Raw genomic sequence first — 15,674 nt, forward strand, 5'->3', positions numbered from 1 at the left:
GAGGTCTGGCGTTGCCGGGAGCCACGCCTCTTCCTGGAAATTCTTCCAGGAAGAGGCTCTTTAGAGTCAAAGTGGCCAGGTTCAGTTGGAGCTTCAGCTTGAACACTGTTTCACTGCACTGTCATTCTCTATATTGGTTGTAGAGCCAGATTTATGCAGCATTGCGTCTTAAAGATTTTAATGAAAATGTCGGGAAATGAGAAACGTCTAAATGTATATTCATGATAGGAGTAGAAATACAGGCAAGTGAGTTTTATTCTAGACGACTGTACTGGGGATTTATTTGGCTGAATGAATGGCAGTGTAACAAATAGTTGAATGCTGTTTCTCATAACCCGACCCTTTGGTAAATTTTGAATGAATGACTGTGTCACAGTTTGCTCCAGTGAGTGGATTAAAAGTATAACAATGATTGCTGTCTGCTTAACAGCGAAGAAGGATCGTACAATATTTCCCAAGAGGCAACTTCTGAAACAAAACCACAAGTTGGTTGACAAATGAAACCTACATTTTAAAGCACCTCTGGATGCTTCAAAGACTAAAATATTCCCTCTTCTGCACAGTAGCAACATTTTTAAAGCGGTAAACTTTTAGCTTGTCTTCCACCAAGCATGAAAAACACAAATACTATGGTGTAATATAAATAATGAAAATTTGTCCTGCCATTGGGGATATGTCTCACCATTACTGCCTGCCTATCTTAGGAGCCACATGGTTAAAAACCTTTTTAATCCAGAAAACATAATAGCCGTAATGACTTATCAAACATCCTGCAGGGCATTTTAAACTTTGAGTTATATATGAGTAAAGGCTAATTGGCTCGGTTGGAATTATCACTGCAAAAAAGCAGTGTGGCAGATTCACCCATAGCCCACCTTTTTACTTTTCACCAGTAATACATAACATAGGGATTTTAAGGAGAGACAAAAACTGGTAGATACACTTCTGAGTGTCTTAAGCCAAAGAGGCTTCTTTGGGAACCGTGCGAGGAATTCACAGTGTGATAAAATAGGAACTTTGCAGTAGCTAGTTGCTATGTTTAGTGGCTGGATGTTAAGAATAGGTGGATCGTCTGGGCAGGAAACCCTATAACGAGGGCAATTACATTTGGAACTGGTATCAACCCACAACATAACCAACCTAACAATTTACATACTGTTTTCAGCGGAGAGCTCCATTATGTAGGGCAGTTGATTATTTAGCGAAATTCATTATTTGTTCTGTCCTGGAAAGTGTGTTCCCTTGAAGCTGAAAGCATAGGGCTCTATTTAAATTGTTTTGTGTGTTTTCCGTCCAGGTAATCATGAATGAGACCTTGCAGAATGGGAAGGTTCTGAGGGATGAACACTGCAGCTTTGTACCTTTGGGTGTTTGGCGGAGCACAGCAGACTGGAAATCACAGCTGCATCCAGAATGTACAACGAACAGGTAAATTCCAATTTAAATTCACCTGGCATGCTATACTCTTCTATAACAGCATAGACCTCAGGTGCTTTCACAGATTGGAAAAAAAGGCTTCAATCAAAGAGGACGACGATGTGTGAAATTATCTGTTCGGGTTTTTCACATGACCGTAAGGACTGATTGTACAATTTTTGACCACAGATTTTAGTAAACAGACTCCAATCCATTCTGTGCAATAAGTATGGATATTTGTGTCCAGACAGTGAGTTCCAGGACATCAGAATCAGAAACAGATTTATTGGCAGGTATAGTTCACACAATATGAGGAATTTGTTCTGGTGGGTTGGTGCAACAATAAATATACAGTGAGGTACAAAGTACAACACAAAAATATAAAAATAGCTAAAAAAAAAATAAAAGTAACTGAAAATAAAAAATAAGTGTAATAGTGCAAACCACACAACTCAGCCTGCCTCGTGGACAGACTGTATGTCTTGTCCAGTGAGGAAGCAGGACCTGTCTCAGGCCCCAAACGTCATGTCTGTACAACAGGCAAGTGTCAAATTAATCTGCGGCTTAAAATAACTAACGAGCAGTGTAATGGAATCAGCTTTAATTCCACCTTGATCCCCAGTGATCAAAAGTCGTAATACTTCAAACATCACATTGCACCAACATGAAGCCATAGTGTCCCACAGCTTAGACTGTCCTCAAGGCACAGTTAGATTTTCACTGAATGACCGTGGAAACATCAAAAAATCAGAGTTAACTTGGGTTGAATGCGTTAGGAGATGTTAGCTGATCACAATTCCTGATGATGTTCCAGGAGATCATGTGACAAATCTCAGTATTCATGTTTTACAAACAGAAAAAATATATAGTCCAAGCATCTTTCTTTACAGTTTTAGGCCCTGTACACAACATCACACACCTGAAGGAGTTTTCAGTTGTTTTGGCTGAAACACCTCTTCTCAGGCCTGAATGGACATGCACACACTTAGGTTGCTTGATTTATATCTCAACTCTCCTTGCTGCACCTGTTATGACAGGCCAACTTGCCTTTTTACCACATTGCTTAGTAATACCTGCTGCTCACCCGATCATCCACCCCACTACTTCCCTTCCCATTACTAAAGCCCATTAGGACTGCCTGAGAACAGCAGCAACAAGCCTCATATCCGGGCTGACGAATATCTCCGCCTTCCAGCGAAGAGAACACTTCCTATACACTGAAACTTATTTTTAATTCTTGCAGAAGTTTCCCTGCCTTTCCTCTCACTATTTGAGTCCCATCAGTTCAGTACGTACAGATGCCACAACCAGAAAGGCAAGGAACAGCAGAAGACTTCAAACCTGCCTACAACTCATCCCTCCCATCTTGCTCACTCTCAGCGCCCTCAGGTGGAGGTCCGCCTGCACTGCCGTAAAGCTTGCTGATGATGGGTTGGACCACCTCCTCCAGCTCCTTCTTCTTGGCCTGGAACTCTTCCAGGTCAGCATCTTGGTGCGACTCCATCCACTCGATCTTCTCCTCCACTGCCTTCTCAACGGCCTCCTTATCGTCATCTGACAGTTTGCCACCAAGCTTCTCCTTGTCGCCGATCTGGTTCTTCAGAGAGTAGGCGTAGCTCTCCAACTCGTTGCGGGCATCGATCCTCTCCTTCAGCTTCTTGTCTTCATCAGCAAAGCGCTCAGCGTCATTCACCATGCGCTCGATATCCTCGGGTGTTAGGCGGTTCTGGTCATTGGTGATCGTGATTTTGTTCTTGTTGCCGGTGCCCTTGTCCTCAGCAGTGACACGCAGAATACTGTTGACATCAATCTCAAAGGTGACTTCAATCTGTGGTACACCACGAGGGGCAGGGGGGATGCCAGTCAGGTCGAAGGTGCCCAGAAGGTGGTTGTCTTTCGTCAAAGGACGCTCACCTACAGAGAGTCAATAATTAGGCTTGTAAAACATTTTGTATCGCTCTGTATAGAAACAGGGAAAACACAAATATTAAAATCCTGTTTGGAAAGTTCACACCATCTCTTACCTTCATAGACCTTAATGGTGACAGTAGGCTGGTTATCAGAAGCTGTAGAAAAGATCTGGGACTTCTTGGTGGGCACCACAGTGTTCCTGGGGATCAGTTTGGTCATCACTCCTCCAACGGTCTCAATACCAAGAGTCAGGGGGCACACATCCAGAAGAACCACATCACCTGCAAGAGTAAAAAGACATTAAGAAAACAAGATCAAGTTTGTTAGCTACATCTATTATAATAAATAATCTATGGAGGGTGATGACTTACCAGTATCCTCCTCTCCAGAGAGCACTCCAGCCTGCACAGCAGCTCCATAAGCCACAGCCTCATCAGGGTTGATGCCTCTGGAGGGCTCCTTGCCATTGAAGAACTCCTTCACCAGCTGCTGGATTTTGGGGATACGGGTGGAGCCTCCAACCAGGACAATCTCATCAATGTCAGACTTTTTCATGTCAGCGTCTTCCAGCACTTTCTGCACAGGCTTCATGGTGGAACGGAAAAGGTCCTAGATGAGATGGTTTTGTTTTGTTTTTTTTTAAAAAAAAGGTTAATAGGTTGTCAAACATGAAATCAGATAAAGTTGTCATTGTGCAGTATTTTAACATAGCTGAACTGATAACATACCATGTTCAGCTCTTCAAACTTGGCACGGGTCAGGGTCTCAGAGAAGTCTTCTCCCTCAAAGAAGGACTCGATCTCAATACGGGCCTGGTGCTGGGCAGACAGTGCCCTCTTTGCCTTCTCAACCTCACGACGCAGCTTCTGCACAGCACGGTTGTCTTTGCGCACATCTTTGCCAGTCTTCTTCTTGTACAGCTTGATGAAGTGCTCCATGACACGCTGGTCAAAGTCCTCACCTCCCAGATGAGTGTCACCGTTGGTGGCCATCACTTCAAACACACCATAGTCAATGGCCAGAAGGGAGACGTCAAAGGTGCCACCACCCAGATCGAACACTAGAACTTTCTTCTCGTGACCCCTCTTGTCCAGGCCATAAGCAATGGCAGCAGCAGTTCTAAAGGATAAAATTAACAGGATGTGTCATCACAGAGGAAGGGAGGAAAATGTTTTACAATTTCAAATCATAAATTTTTGATGTGTCCATTTTTTGTTGGACACTTACGGCTCATTGATGATTCTCATAACATTCAGACCAGCGATGGTTCCAGCATCCTTGGTGGCCTGGCGCTGGGCATCATTGAAGTAGGCAGGGACAGTGACCACAGCATGTGTGACCTAGGAAAAAGAAAAAACTAAATTTAATTCTCTGCTATTTTTTTTTTTTAGGACTGGTACATTTCTGATGTACATTCTTAGACACTGTTTGTACCTTCTTGCCCAGGTAAGCCTCAGCAGTCTCCTTCATCTTGGTCAGCACCATGGCAGAGATCTCCTCGGGAGCAAATGTCTTCATCTGGCCGCCACCGATGTCAACCTGGATATGGGGCTTGCTCTTCTTCTCAGTGACCTTGAGAAGAAAGTGGATTAATATTAATACACCAAGTGTTTTACTCAAACATTATCCAAATATCCTACAATCATAACGAACACTTAAAACCTCTAAGAGTAGAAGCTCACCTTGAAGGGCAGGTACTTGATGTCCTGCTGCACAGAGGAGTCGCCCCAAGTGCGACCAATCAGTCTTTTGGCATCAAAGACCGTGTTCTCAGGGTTAGAGGTCAGCTGATTCTTGGCAGCATCACCAATCAGACGCTCACCCTCACTGGTGAAGGCCACAAATGAGGGGGTGATGCGGTTACCCTGGTCATTGGCGATGATCTCCACACGGCCATTCTTGAACACTCCAACGCTGCAGGAAAACATTTCAGAATGCTTAAAGTACAGCCTTATTTTCAGTAGCATTTAACTTAAAAGTGGCATCATTGCACTGTCTTCTAAAACAATCAAGTCTGAAGTCATATTAATTCTTACCAGGAATAGGTGGTTCCTAAGTCGATTCCAATCACAGTCCCCACATTCTCCTCCTCATCGGCAAAACAAGCAAACACGGTGCCGACCACCAGCAGAACAACCCACAACAGCTTCATCTTTGCTTCTTTGTATTTGAATCTATGAAAAAAATATCTGAGGAGAAGAAAAATCATGTAAACAAACACGGCCTTGCATTCATGACATGGGCTCATGCCCCAAATTCATGCAGCTAGCAGCTAATGGGAATGCTCAATGTTATGTATGGAGCTCAGAGTTTGAATTAACTGTACAAGTGAAGTCTTTACCAATAAATTCTTGTAAGATTGTTCGATTTCATTATATTGAAAATAATACATTTTTTCTTTAGATTTTTTTTCATAAAAAAAACAAGTGATAATTTGTAAACAAACTGAAGCACTGAAAGGGTTAAAATTGTGAAAATAAATAAATATTTGGTAGTTATGATCAGGACTGATATTGCTCAAAAATCTGACTCAGAGAGAGTTTTAGATGCAGATTTTGTCTAGTACCGAGTGTGAGTTTTACTAAAAATCTGACAATGCTTAAAAACAAATGCATCAGAATTAATGTTACTAATTGTTGACATATCCCAAACTGTGACAGAAAAAAGAATCCACATAGCTCTTATATTTTTTGATTTAAAAAAATAATAATAATTGTACAATGTAAATGACATATAAAGGTTTAAAATAATGAATATTGGTAGTTTTGATGAGGACTAATATATAAGTTAGTTTAAAAAGATTCACTCAGTGATAATAGACAATAATATTGATATATAATAATTTCATGGCAACGTTTTTGACTCATATGTTTTTGTTTTTAAGGACCTCTGAGTAACTTGTTGAAATTGACACCTCAGGGCTAAATCACACTTGATTTAAAAGGCTACAATAACGTTTTCCTTCGGGTAGCTCCAACGTCAACCTTTATTACAGTAAACTGTCAAAACACTTTTTAGCCTTGTAGAAAACACTAAATATTAAGATACTGCATTATCATAACCACATCAAAGTTTACACTTACCTCAATGGAAGTGCTGTCAGTGAATCAACTTGAAAACGCCTCTCGCAGCAAGTCTTGTCTCTTCTTTGTACTGGGATGAACTCTTGTCTCCATGAAATGATGTTGAACGAACTGCGCTCTTTTTATTCATAAGCAGTCTCGAGTCCCGTCGGACAAGCCTGTGATTGGCTGAGCGGCTGCTCGCTGGATCGCGCTGATTGGCTCGATCTGCCATGCTGGCCGCCGCTTATTTGCAGCGAAGTCACAACAAATGCCGACGCGCGAACACCGCTGATGCAACAACAACAACAACACGCCAATCCAATGCCCGCGGATGTATACAGTTTTACATTTCACATATTTTAAAGTTTGCATTTATGTTTATGATGTGACTCCATGAATTGGATTGACGCTCGTTAGTTGTTGTTTGAAGGGGCGCGACTGTGTGGACACGTGCTGGTATCATACATAGGAAATGACCATAACGTGACAGAAGGTTACATCAGATAAAGTGGATTGTCTGGGTGTTTCATCAGAATGCCCACACCTTTACTACAGAGTCCAGCATTGAAATATAGCTGGTAAATAAGTTGATGATTAAACTTTAACATGAGCCCACATTGTACTTCAGACTAAATCCCTGACGCAGTACATTCAACTTTAATTTGCACTGCTACAGTTCTATCTTGTCGGATTCTAAATCTTTTTCGTAGTTTCTGTGTCCTGTCAGCTCAATCTAAGTTATGTGTGGTTTGTGATATAGAAATTGCTGCTGCTCCACTGCAATTTCCATTATGGCTCAATAAAGAACTAGCACTAGATCTATCTATCTATCTATCTATCTATCTATCTATCTATCTATCTATCTATCTATCTATCTATCTATCTATCTATCTATCTAATGTGCAAACTTAAGCCTGTCAAAGTTTGACTAAGTGTAATGTGTCACTTGTGTTTGGCTTAATTATAATTTTCACTGATTTTATGACAGGAAAGACATAAAATATCATCAAAACTATATCTTTTGTTTGTGTTTACTAGAAGTAGAACAAGTCCAGTCTCTAAAGAAATGACACAACAGATTTTGCCTTATTTGACTTTTTCCGAGGGACTAAGCTGAAGTGATCTCCAAAGTAACAGCTTTAACACAGAGAACCACAGCTTAGTCAAAAATCTATGAAAATGTACTTTCAGTGAGCCCTTCATTTGGTACGACTAAAACGATCAATCTGTTGACTGCAAGAAAAAATATAGAAAATCACCAAAGATTTCTTCTGAGGAATGATGCACTGCTTTATCTGCTTTAATGTTAAGTGATCTTGCTTTTCATGGAGAATTCTTTCTTATAGACCGCTGGTGTATTGATACCTCACTGCTTGCTGACCTTTTGTGAGTATTGTTCTATTTTCTTTCGATTCAACAAAAACTTTTGATGATAAAGGAAAAACAATCAAACTCAACTCAACTCAACTCAACTGGGCTGAACTGAACTGAACTGAACTGAACTGAACTGGGCTGAACTGAAAAAGCTGACTGTCTTAAGAATTGATCCAGCCCGGGTTGAGCAGTGCATCAAAGGAGATCTAGAAATCCTGGCTGAATTCTGCCTTTTCTTCAGAAACATGTCCTCTTCTCCATTTGAACTTTTGTCACGAGCTCTTGACTTAAACATCAAAGAGTGGAACATCACCATGAACTCTAGGAGGAGCTATGCTGCTGGCTAAATTATGGAGGAAGTGAAACATCAGATGCAGGAATAGCAAATTCCCAGAGGGACCAAACCTTAGGTTGATTGATCATAAACAGCTGCCTCTTTTACAATTTCTTACAAACCAATTTTAACTAAAGTTTATTCTTGACTTTTAAATCCTTGCCTTGTCTTTGTTGTAACTTTGTAAATTTCTGTCTCATGGTTGGCATAGAAGTCCATCCATCCATCATCTATACACCTCTTAATCCTCACTAGGGTCGTGGGGGGGCTGGAGTCTATCCTAGCTGACTTAAGGTGAAGGCAGGAGACACCCTGGACAGGTCACCAGTCTATCACAGGGCTACACTTATAGACAGATAACCAAGCACACTAAATTCTGGCATTAAAGTGTTTTCATTGTTTACTTTTCAACACAAAACTTCACTGGTTCTCTGACAGAATACAACTCTTTGTAGCAACTATTATCTGTGGTTTTGTGGTGTTAAATTATCAAAAATAAATCTTCATTTCCTCCTATTTTAATACCCAAGATTATACTTGTAGTCTGTTGAATAATACTTTTCTTTTTTTTCTCTATAAGCACTAAATGTTATTGTATTGTTATATACTATCACTGTCAGTGTCATGTCACAAGACCAAATTTGAATCACAAAGACCATAAAGTAACATGTGATATTCTAAATAATTATTATAGCCTAATAAAAAGGACAATTTAATAGCAATGGGAATAATACATTTTGTTAGTCTTTATTTTTTTTAAGTCCTATGGAGAACACATTTTGTTCTAATGTAGTTAAAGTTGCTACAAAAGCAGAATTTTTACCAAAAACATACAATGGCACAGCCTACTGGGCATACTATGAAATGCAGTCTTGTGACAGGACTGTCAGCTAAATGCCCTGCAAATCATCCCACTGTACCTACCTGAAGAAACAACTCACGGAAAGACAAGAAAAACCAATGGCATTACTTTAACATGCATCTATTGCCTGCATTTGAAATATTGGCTAATTGAAGATGTGGCAACATGCATGCAGGTTTGCTTTGCAAGTTTCAATGTATTTTCCATTTAAAGTGTACAAGCAATAGTAGGTTTCCTTGCAATACTATTGAAGTTGTGTCAGTTTAGGTATGCTTTTCTGGGAAAATGTGTGCAGTTTCTGCAACATCTACACAACCACAAGATGTCTCATCTCCCCTTGCTACTCTATTCTCCATTTCTGCTGTTGGTATATTTGCCTGTTTGTTGATCTATTGTGTATTTGGCGGTTTGTAAGTATACTCAACAGCTGATGTGGGCTCACGACCTTCAGTCTGAAAACTGTTTCACTGTCATACCATTCTCTGCATTAGCACTAAATCCAGATTCATGCAGTATTGTATCTTAAGGACAGATGCTTACACATTTTACAGGAAATGTGGAGGACTGATGATCTCATGAAGCAGAAACACAGGCAGGTGAGTTTTACTCTCGACTACTCTATGAGGGATAGAGCGGTCTGTCCTTCATAGAGTAGATTCTGGCTTACTTAAACCAATAAAATGAAAATATAACATGTAGTTTGTAATAATCTGACCATTTGGGGGCTGCAGTGCATGATTGTGTCACATTTTGCTCCTGTGAGTGGATAAGAAGTGAAAATGATGGCTGTCTGGCCAACAGTTTAGAAGACTTTTACAAAACTGACCAAGATACAACTTCTGAGTGCTTTTTTTTTTTTTTTTTTTAACTCACAAGAGGTCTGAACAATATTACCTAACTTTCAATGGCATTCCTCCTCTACAGATGCTAAGAGGACTCTTCTATTCAGCCCAAATTAAATTTTTAAAAAAATCCCTTTTTCCATTGGGGCTATTTCATGACATATTTGTTTGGCTAACCAAAGATAAGTCAATTTATGTTTGATTTTTTTTTTTACTATGCAGCCAGTGTGAAGGGCATTTTTGTCCCAGCTAACTAAGACGTACTTGCCCATAAATGCTTGTCAAGTATCTTGAAGGATGTTGTACTTTGGTGGGGGTAACTTAGCACAACTAGCTAGCTTCGACTTGCAATTAAATGTGGTGTACATGTCACCCATAGCCTACCTTTTCACTTGAAGTTGGAGATAGTACTTTAAAAGTTAGACGGAAACTTAAGACATACTTTTGCGTGACTTAACCTAAACAGGCTTCTCTGTGAGCAATACGAGGAACTCACGTTGATATTTTATTTTTGATAAAATAGCAACTTCAGGCCAGTTGCTACGCCCGGTGGTTATATGGTAGGAAAAGGTCGACTGTGTGTGAGCATGCGCGCTGGGAAGCACCGTAACTACGGCAACTACGTTTGGAACCGTACAACGTAACGAACGTAACACTTTACGTACTGTTTTCAACGTAGAGCTCCACTCGTGCTAGCAGACGAGTGTTTATGCTAGCGAGTTCATTGTACATTTTCGTGTCGCTCGAATTACCGTTGTACTTTTGTTAAAGAAAAAAAAAACAACCTGTTGTCGTGTTTAAACGTTAGAAAATGGGGCGAAAGAACTACAGATAAATGACAGGATACGTAGCAGAGACCCGGAAGAGCAGGTCAGTGTAGACGAAGCATATCCCAAATGAGGACTGATGGCTCTCGATGTGTTCACAACTCAGTGGCACTGTTGCTAATTCAAGCTACGTTTCACCATGTCTTTCAAACCATAATTAACTAGAAGTAGCATTATAGACATACCTTAATAAATATTTGTGTTGCTTCGTTTGTGGCTACATTGCGCGCAAGACTTTCTGTGCATATCGTTAGCTACTTCAGAGCCGTAGTGAGATCATAGTAAAATCATATCAGAAGTTAAGATCATAGTCAAATTGTGACCCTGGCTGCTAGTGTATTACCTCTTTATCTCCCATCTGATCACCACCCAAAGTGTAAAATAATCAGCGACAAGGCAAACACGAGGACACAATAAACACCAGGTTGCTTTATTCTGATTTCTCAGACAGCCATGGAGTTTCTCCCTGTACTTGACCCTCTAGACAAACCCAAAGAAGGATTATGGTAAGTAAATAAAAATAAGATCATTGGACTTGTGGTGTTTAAAATAAAAGCTTGCATCTTCTGAAACTGTTTTTGCTGTCAACAGGTATTCTTTAATACCCAGGGGAGATGCTCCAGGTGTGAGTGTGGGTCACACCTGCACATATGTTCCACCTGGAGAAGGAGGAAAAGGAAGAATCCTCATTGTCGGGGGAGCCAACCCCAGCGGCAGTTTCTCACATTCACATATTATAAATCTAGGTAAAAAAATAGATATATGGAGAGGCTTTTATAGTTCATATAGTGTCTACATACCACAGTGCTCTATAAACTACTTTTCATTAAGGTTTACAAGAAAAGATATCAAACAGATTTTTTGATTGCTTTGACATTAGGTAAATTGCATCTTAATTGGGATTATTTTTGTAGAAACCATCAGACTTTTGGACATAAGAAGTCACACTAACAATAAATTTGACCTAACCCAGGCCTGTGTAATATTTGCTCTTCATGAAATCACAATCAAAGTTAGAGAATGTGTATTTTACAGAAATTGTTGGAAATAAGGCTGCGAAAATGTTGAATGTTTTGGTGCCAAGTTTCATAATTGTAATCAAATCAAGTTTATTGTCATTTTGCTGTACATACACAGTAGTACAGGCAAGATAAGAGAGCATATCATCAGGATCCAATAACGTAAAGCAATTTAAATAAAGAAGTGTTTGCATATCTGGATCAGCAGTTCAGCATTCTGACAGCTTGTGGAATGAAGCTGTTGATCATTCTGGAGGTTCTTCCTTTAATGCTCCAGAAACGTTTGCCTGATGGTTCAAACAGTTTATGGAGAGGGTGTGAGGAGTCCCTGACAATGTTCAGTGCCCTGCTCCTGCAGCAGCTCTGGAATAATATATTTTATTATAAATATAGTCCACCTGCTTTAATTAGGAGGCTGCAAAGGGCTAACGTTGATATTGGGATAAAGCATTGTTTATTCAACATTCGTTATTTGCTTGGTTCGTTATTTGCTTGGCAGTGTGTGACCTTCAAACTGATCGCGTAGGACTTTATTTGCATGCTTTTTTTTCTTTCCCTTTTTGCCAGATAATCATGAATGGGACATTGCAGAATGGGATGGTTTGGAGGCGCGGTATGAACACTGCAGCTTTGTACCAGAGAGCCACCCACAGAGTCTGTGGGTGTTTGGCGGGGCACAGCAGACTGGCAATCGCAGCTGCATCCAGAATGTACAACTAACAGGTAAACTCCAGTTAAACTCAACTTGCCGTCTGTCGTCATCTCTAATACTCACAAAGAGGTCATGTTAATCTTTGAAATCAAATGTTGTAGTTTTTGGTGACAGTGTAAACTTGGGTCGTCGTGTCATCACGTAACCATAAAGACTGAGTGAACGATTTGTTACCTTCTGTGTGTGTCCAGACGGTGAGCCTCGCTGGAAAAATGTAGTGGCGAATGGGAAACTCCCCAGTCCCAGGACCTACCACACCAGCTCAGCCTGCCTAGAGGACAAACTGTATGTCTTCTCTGGTGGGGAAGCAGGAGCTGCACCTGTCTCAGACCCCAAACTTCATGTCTTCGATACAGGTTTGTGTCAAAATAACCTGCTGCTTTTCAATGTAATTTGCCTTGACTCCATCTTAACTCCCAATGATCAAAGGTCAAAATTTTTCAAACATCACATTGCACCAAAGTGAAGACATTTAGTCCCACAGCTTAGATTTTCCTCAAGGCAAAGTTACATTTTGACTGAAATACAAGGAAGCCAGAATTAAGTTGTGTTGAATGTGTTAATAGGTTCAAGCTGATCACCGTTTCAGATGTTTCAGGAGATCATGCAACAAATCTCAATATGAATTTATTACGTATAAAAAGCCACATGTTAAATAAAACAAGTGCAGACATGTTTCATTAAAGTAGTTGGCCCTGTAAAAACCTGCGACGCCTGCAGGCATTTTCAGTTCTTTTTGGCTTACCTGACCTCCTCTTAGTACTGAGTGTGCAGAGATCTAATCTGAAACAATGACTGAAAACAAAACAAAAAAAATGTAGTTCATGTAAGCTTTACTGTCTGATGCAACCTGATTCCATATTATTTCCGGAAATGTATTACCTCGTAACAGATCGGTTCTGGATTGTTGGTGGCGTTTCACAATGTCAGATCTATTTGGTCGTAGTTGACACACTTAATAGTTGCCCTAAAATAAAGCATATTCAATTGAAGGTGTCAGTTATTGGGATGTAGTTATTGTTCATATTATTAAGTGTTGACAAATGCCCCAAAAATGTGTTTTTTTTAAATGACAACAATAATCAACTCTGCATATTAAAACTTTTTTATGGAAATGTGTTCCAGTATCTTCCACTTGGTCCCAACCAGAAACACAAGGCAGGCAACCTCCAGCCAGACACGGCCACATTATCACAGCAGTGGGTTTAAAGATCTACATTCATGGAGGCATGGCTGGAGAGAAATTCCACAATGACATGTACTCTCTTGACTCAAGTAAGTCTATGTGAATCTCTTGAATTGTCAGAGAAAACACACTGTGCACCAGCAGCTTCCTGACAGGATAAACATTTAGAGCATCGTGGTACTGGAATGCTTTAAGATTTGTAGTTGAACATAATTGAACTGTTTTCTGTTTTAAGGGAGCATGAAGTGGGAGAAAGTGCAGGCCAAAGGAGATATCCCACCTGGAGTAGCAGCCCACTCAGCTGTGGCGCTGGGCAAAAACATCTACATATTTGGAGGGATGACTGCAGATGGAGCCACCAACTCCATGTACAGATTCAACACTGGTACACTGCCTTTAAATATCAGACTGAATAATAGTTTACTTTAAATCAATATGTCTTATACAACTGTTCATTTAATTACAGTGGGTAGAAACAAAACATTTTGTTCTTAAATATCCTGTATGAATTTCAGTGTATTGTCATATTCTTTGCTTACAGACAAAAGTAGATGGATCCTAATGAAATTTGAAGGAGACGTGCCACCTAATCGCCTTGACCACTCCATGTGTCTGTTGCCATGGAAGATGTGCACTGAGGGGAATGGGGATGAGGAGCAGGCCAACAGCTCAGCAGCCTCTGAGACAATCAATCTGGCTTTTGTATTTGGAGGGATGGACACTCAGGGTGTCATATTTAATGACTGTATTGTGACTGTTGTGACATGAAGAGCTTTGATGTAATAAAACAGTATTAAGTACTACAGAGTGACTGATTTTTAGAGCTTGTGCTACACATACTGACAGAAAAGGTTAAATTACTCTCATTTGAGCCAGGAGTGAATATGTGTTGAACACGATAATTGGATAGAAACACATTTGGCAGTATATACCAAAATTTGAAACCTAAATTTGAAAGTTAATTCAACAGGAGTCAGCCAAGTAACAGTTTGTATCAAACATTTATTTCAATGTCTTTCCAGAAGTACAATGACCAGATTCAATAAATAACTTTTAGCATTGTCTGTGAACATAAAGAGCCCTTGATCCCACAGACACTCTACTCAATGTACCCACAAATACCTGCCCACCCAATAATCCACCCCACTAAGTCCCTCCCCATTACAGAATCCTATCAGGACTGCCTGAGAACAGCAGCAACAAGCCTCATATCCGGGCTGACGAATATCTCCGCCTTCCAGCGAAGAGAACACCTCTTACACACTGAAACTTTTTTTTTTTGTTGAAGTCTTTCAGTATGGTTGCTTGTTATCATTGTCACCCCTTCCCTGCCTTTCCTCTCACTATTTGAGTCCCATCAGTTCAATATGTACAGATGCCACAACCAGAGAGGCAAGGGGCGACAGAAGACTTCAAACCTGCCTACAACTCATCCTTCTCGTCTTGCTCACTCTCAGCGCCCTCAGGTGGAGGTCCGCCTGCACTGCCGTAAAGCTTGCTGATGATGGGTTGGACCACCTCCTCCAGCTCCTTCTTCTTGGCCTGGAACTCTTCCAGGTCAGCATCTTGGTGCGACTCCATCCACTCGATCTTCTCCTCCACTGCCTTCTCAATGGCCTCCTTATCGTCATCTGACAGTTTGCCACCAAGCTTCTCCTTGTCGCCGATCTGGTTCTTCAGAGAGTAGGCGTAGCTCTCCAACTCGTTGCGGGCATCGATCCTCTCCTTCAGCTTCTTGTCTTCATCAGCAAAGCGCTCAGCGTCGTTCACCATGCGCTCGATGTCCTCGGGTGTTAGGCGGTTCTGGTCATTGGTGATTGTGATTTTGTTCTTGTTGCCGGTGCCCTTGTCCTCAGCAGTGACACGCAGAATACCGTTGACATCAATCTCAAAGGTGACTTCAATCTGTGGTACACCACGAGGGGCAGGGGGGATGCCAGTCAGGTCGAAGGTGCCCAGAAGGTGGTTGTCTTTCGTCAGAGGACGCTCACCTAAAGAGAGTCAATAATTAGGCTTGTAAAACATTTTGTATCTCTCTGTATATAAACAGGTAAAACACAAATATTAAAATCCTGTTTGGAAAGTTCACACCATCTCTTACCTTCATAGACCTTAATGGTGACAGT

The 15,674-nt window shown here is 40.7% G+C and overlaps 3 protein-coding genes across 3 annotated transcripts in view; 1 reads left to right on the forward strand and 2 right to left on the reverse strand.

Moving 5' to 3' along the window:
- Window positions 1-1,820: 1,820 nt before the first annotated feature.
- hspa5 (heat shock protein 5) lies at window positions 1,821-5,479 on the reverse strand. The gene is made up of 8 exons (XM_008301611.1): window positions 5,364-5,479; window positions 5,010-5,241; window positions 4,762-4,899; window positions 4,555-4,667; window positions 4,056-4,446; window positions 3,699-3,936; window positions 3,441-3,608; window positions 1,821-3,330 (listed from the first exon to the last, which is right to left on the reverse strand). The coding sequence occupies exons 1-8, from the start codon at window positions 5,477-5,479 to the stop codon at window positions 2,762-2,764; spliced, it is 1,965 nt and encodes a 654-aa protein (XP_008299833.1). The 3' UTR covers window positions 1,821-2,761.
- Window positions 5,480-10,495: 5,016 nt separating this feature from the next.
- On the forward strand, window positions 10,496-14,351 carry rabepk (Rab9 effector protein with kelch motifs). Its single transcript, XM_008301610.1, has 8 exons — window positions 10,496-10,674; window positions 11,079-11,137; window positions 11,223-11,377; window positions 12,218-12,373; window positions 12,554-12,718; window positions 13,488-13,637; window positions 13,784-13,933; window positions 14,090-14,351. The coding sequence occupies exons 2-8, from the start codon at window positions 11,085-11,087 to the stop codon at window positions 14,314-14,316; spliced, it is 1,056 nt and encodes a 351-aa protein (XP_008299832.1). The 5' UTR covers window positions 10,496-10,674; window positions 11,079-11,084; the 3' UTR covers window positions 14,317-14,351.
- A 179-nt stretch (window positions 14,352-14,530) lies between these two features.
- The window catches only part of LOC103372077 (78 kDa glucose-regulated protein), a 3,826-nt gene continuing 2,682 nt past the window's right edge, over window positions 14,531-15,674 (reverse strand). Inside the window, exons 7-8 of the mRNA XM_008301621.1 lie at window positions 15,650-15,674; window positions 14,531-15,539 (exon numbers count right to left, since the gene is read on the reverse strand). Coding sequence (XP_008299843.1) covers window positions 14,971-15,539; window positions 15,650-15,674 — 594 coding nt within the window. The 3' untranslated portion in view covers window positions 14,531-14,970. The remainder of the gene's footprint in view (window positions 15,540-15,649) is intronic.

This window comes from Stegastes partitus, unplaced genomic scaffold, assembly GCF_000690725.1.
Source record: "Stegastes partitus isolate 25-593 unplaced genomic scaffold, Stegastes_partitus-1.0.2 Scaffold1691, whole genome shotgun sequence".
Taxonomy (NCBI): domain Eukaryota; kingdom Metazoa; phylum Chordata; class Actinopteri; family Pomacentridae; genus Stegastes; species Stegastes partitus.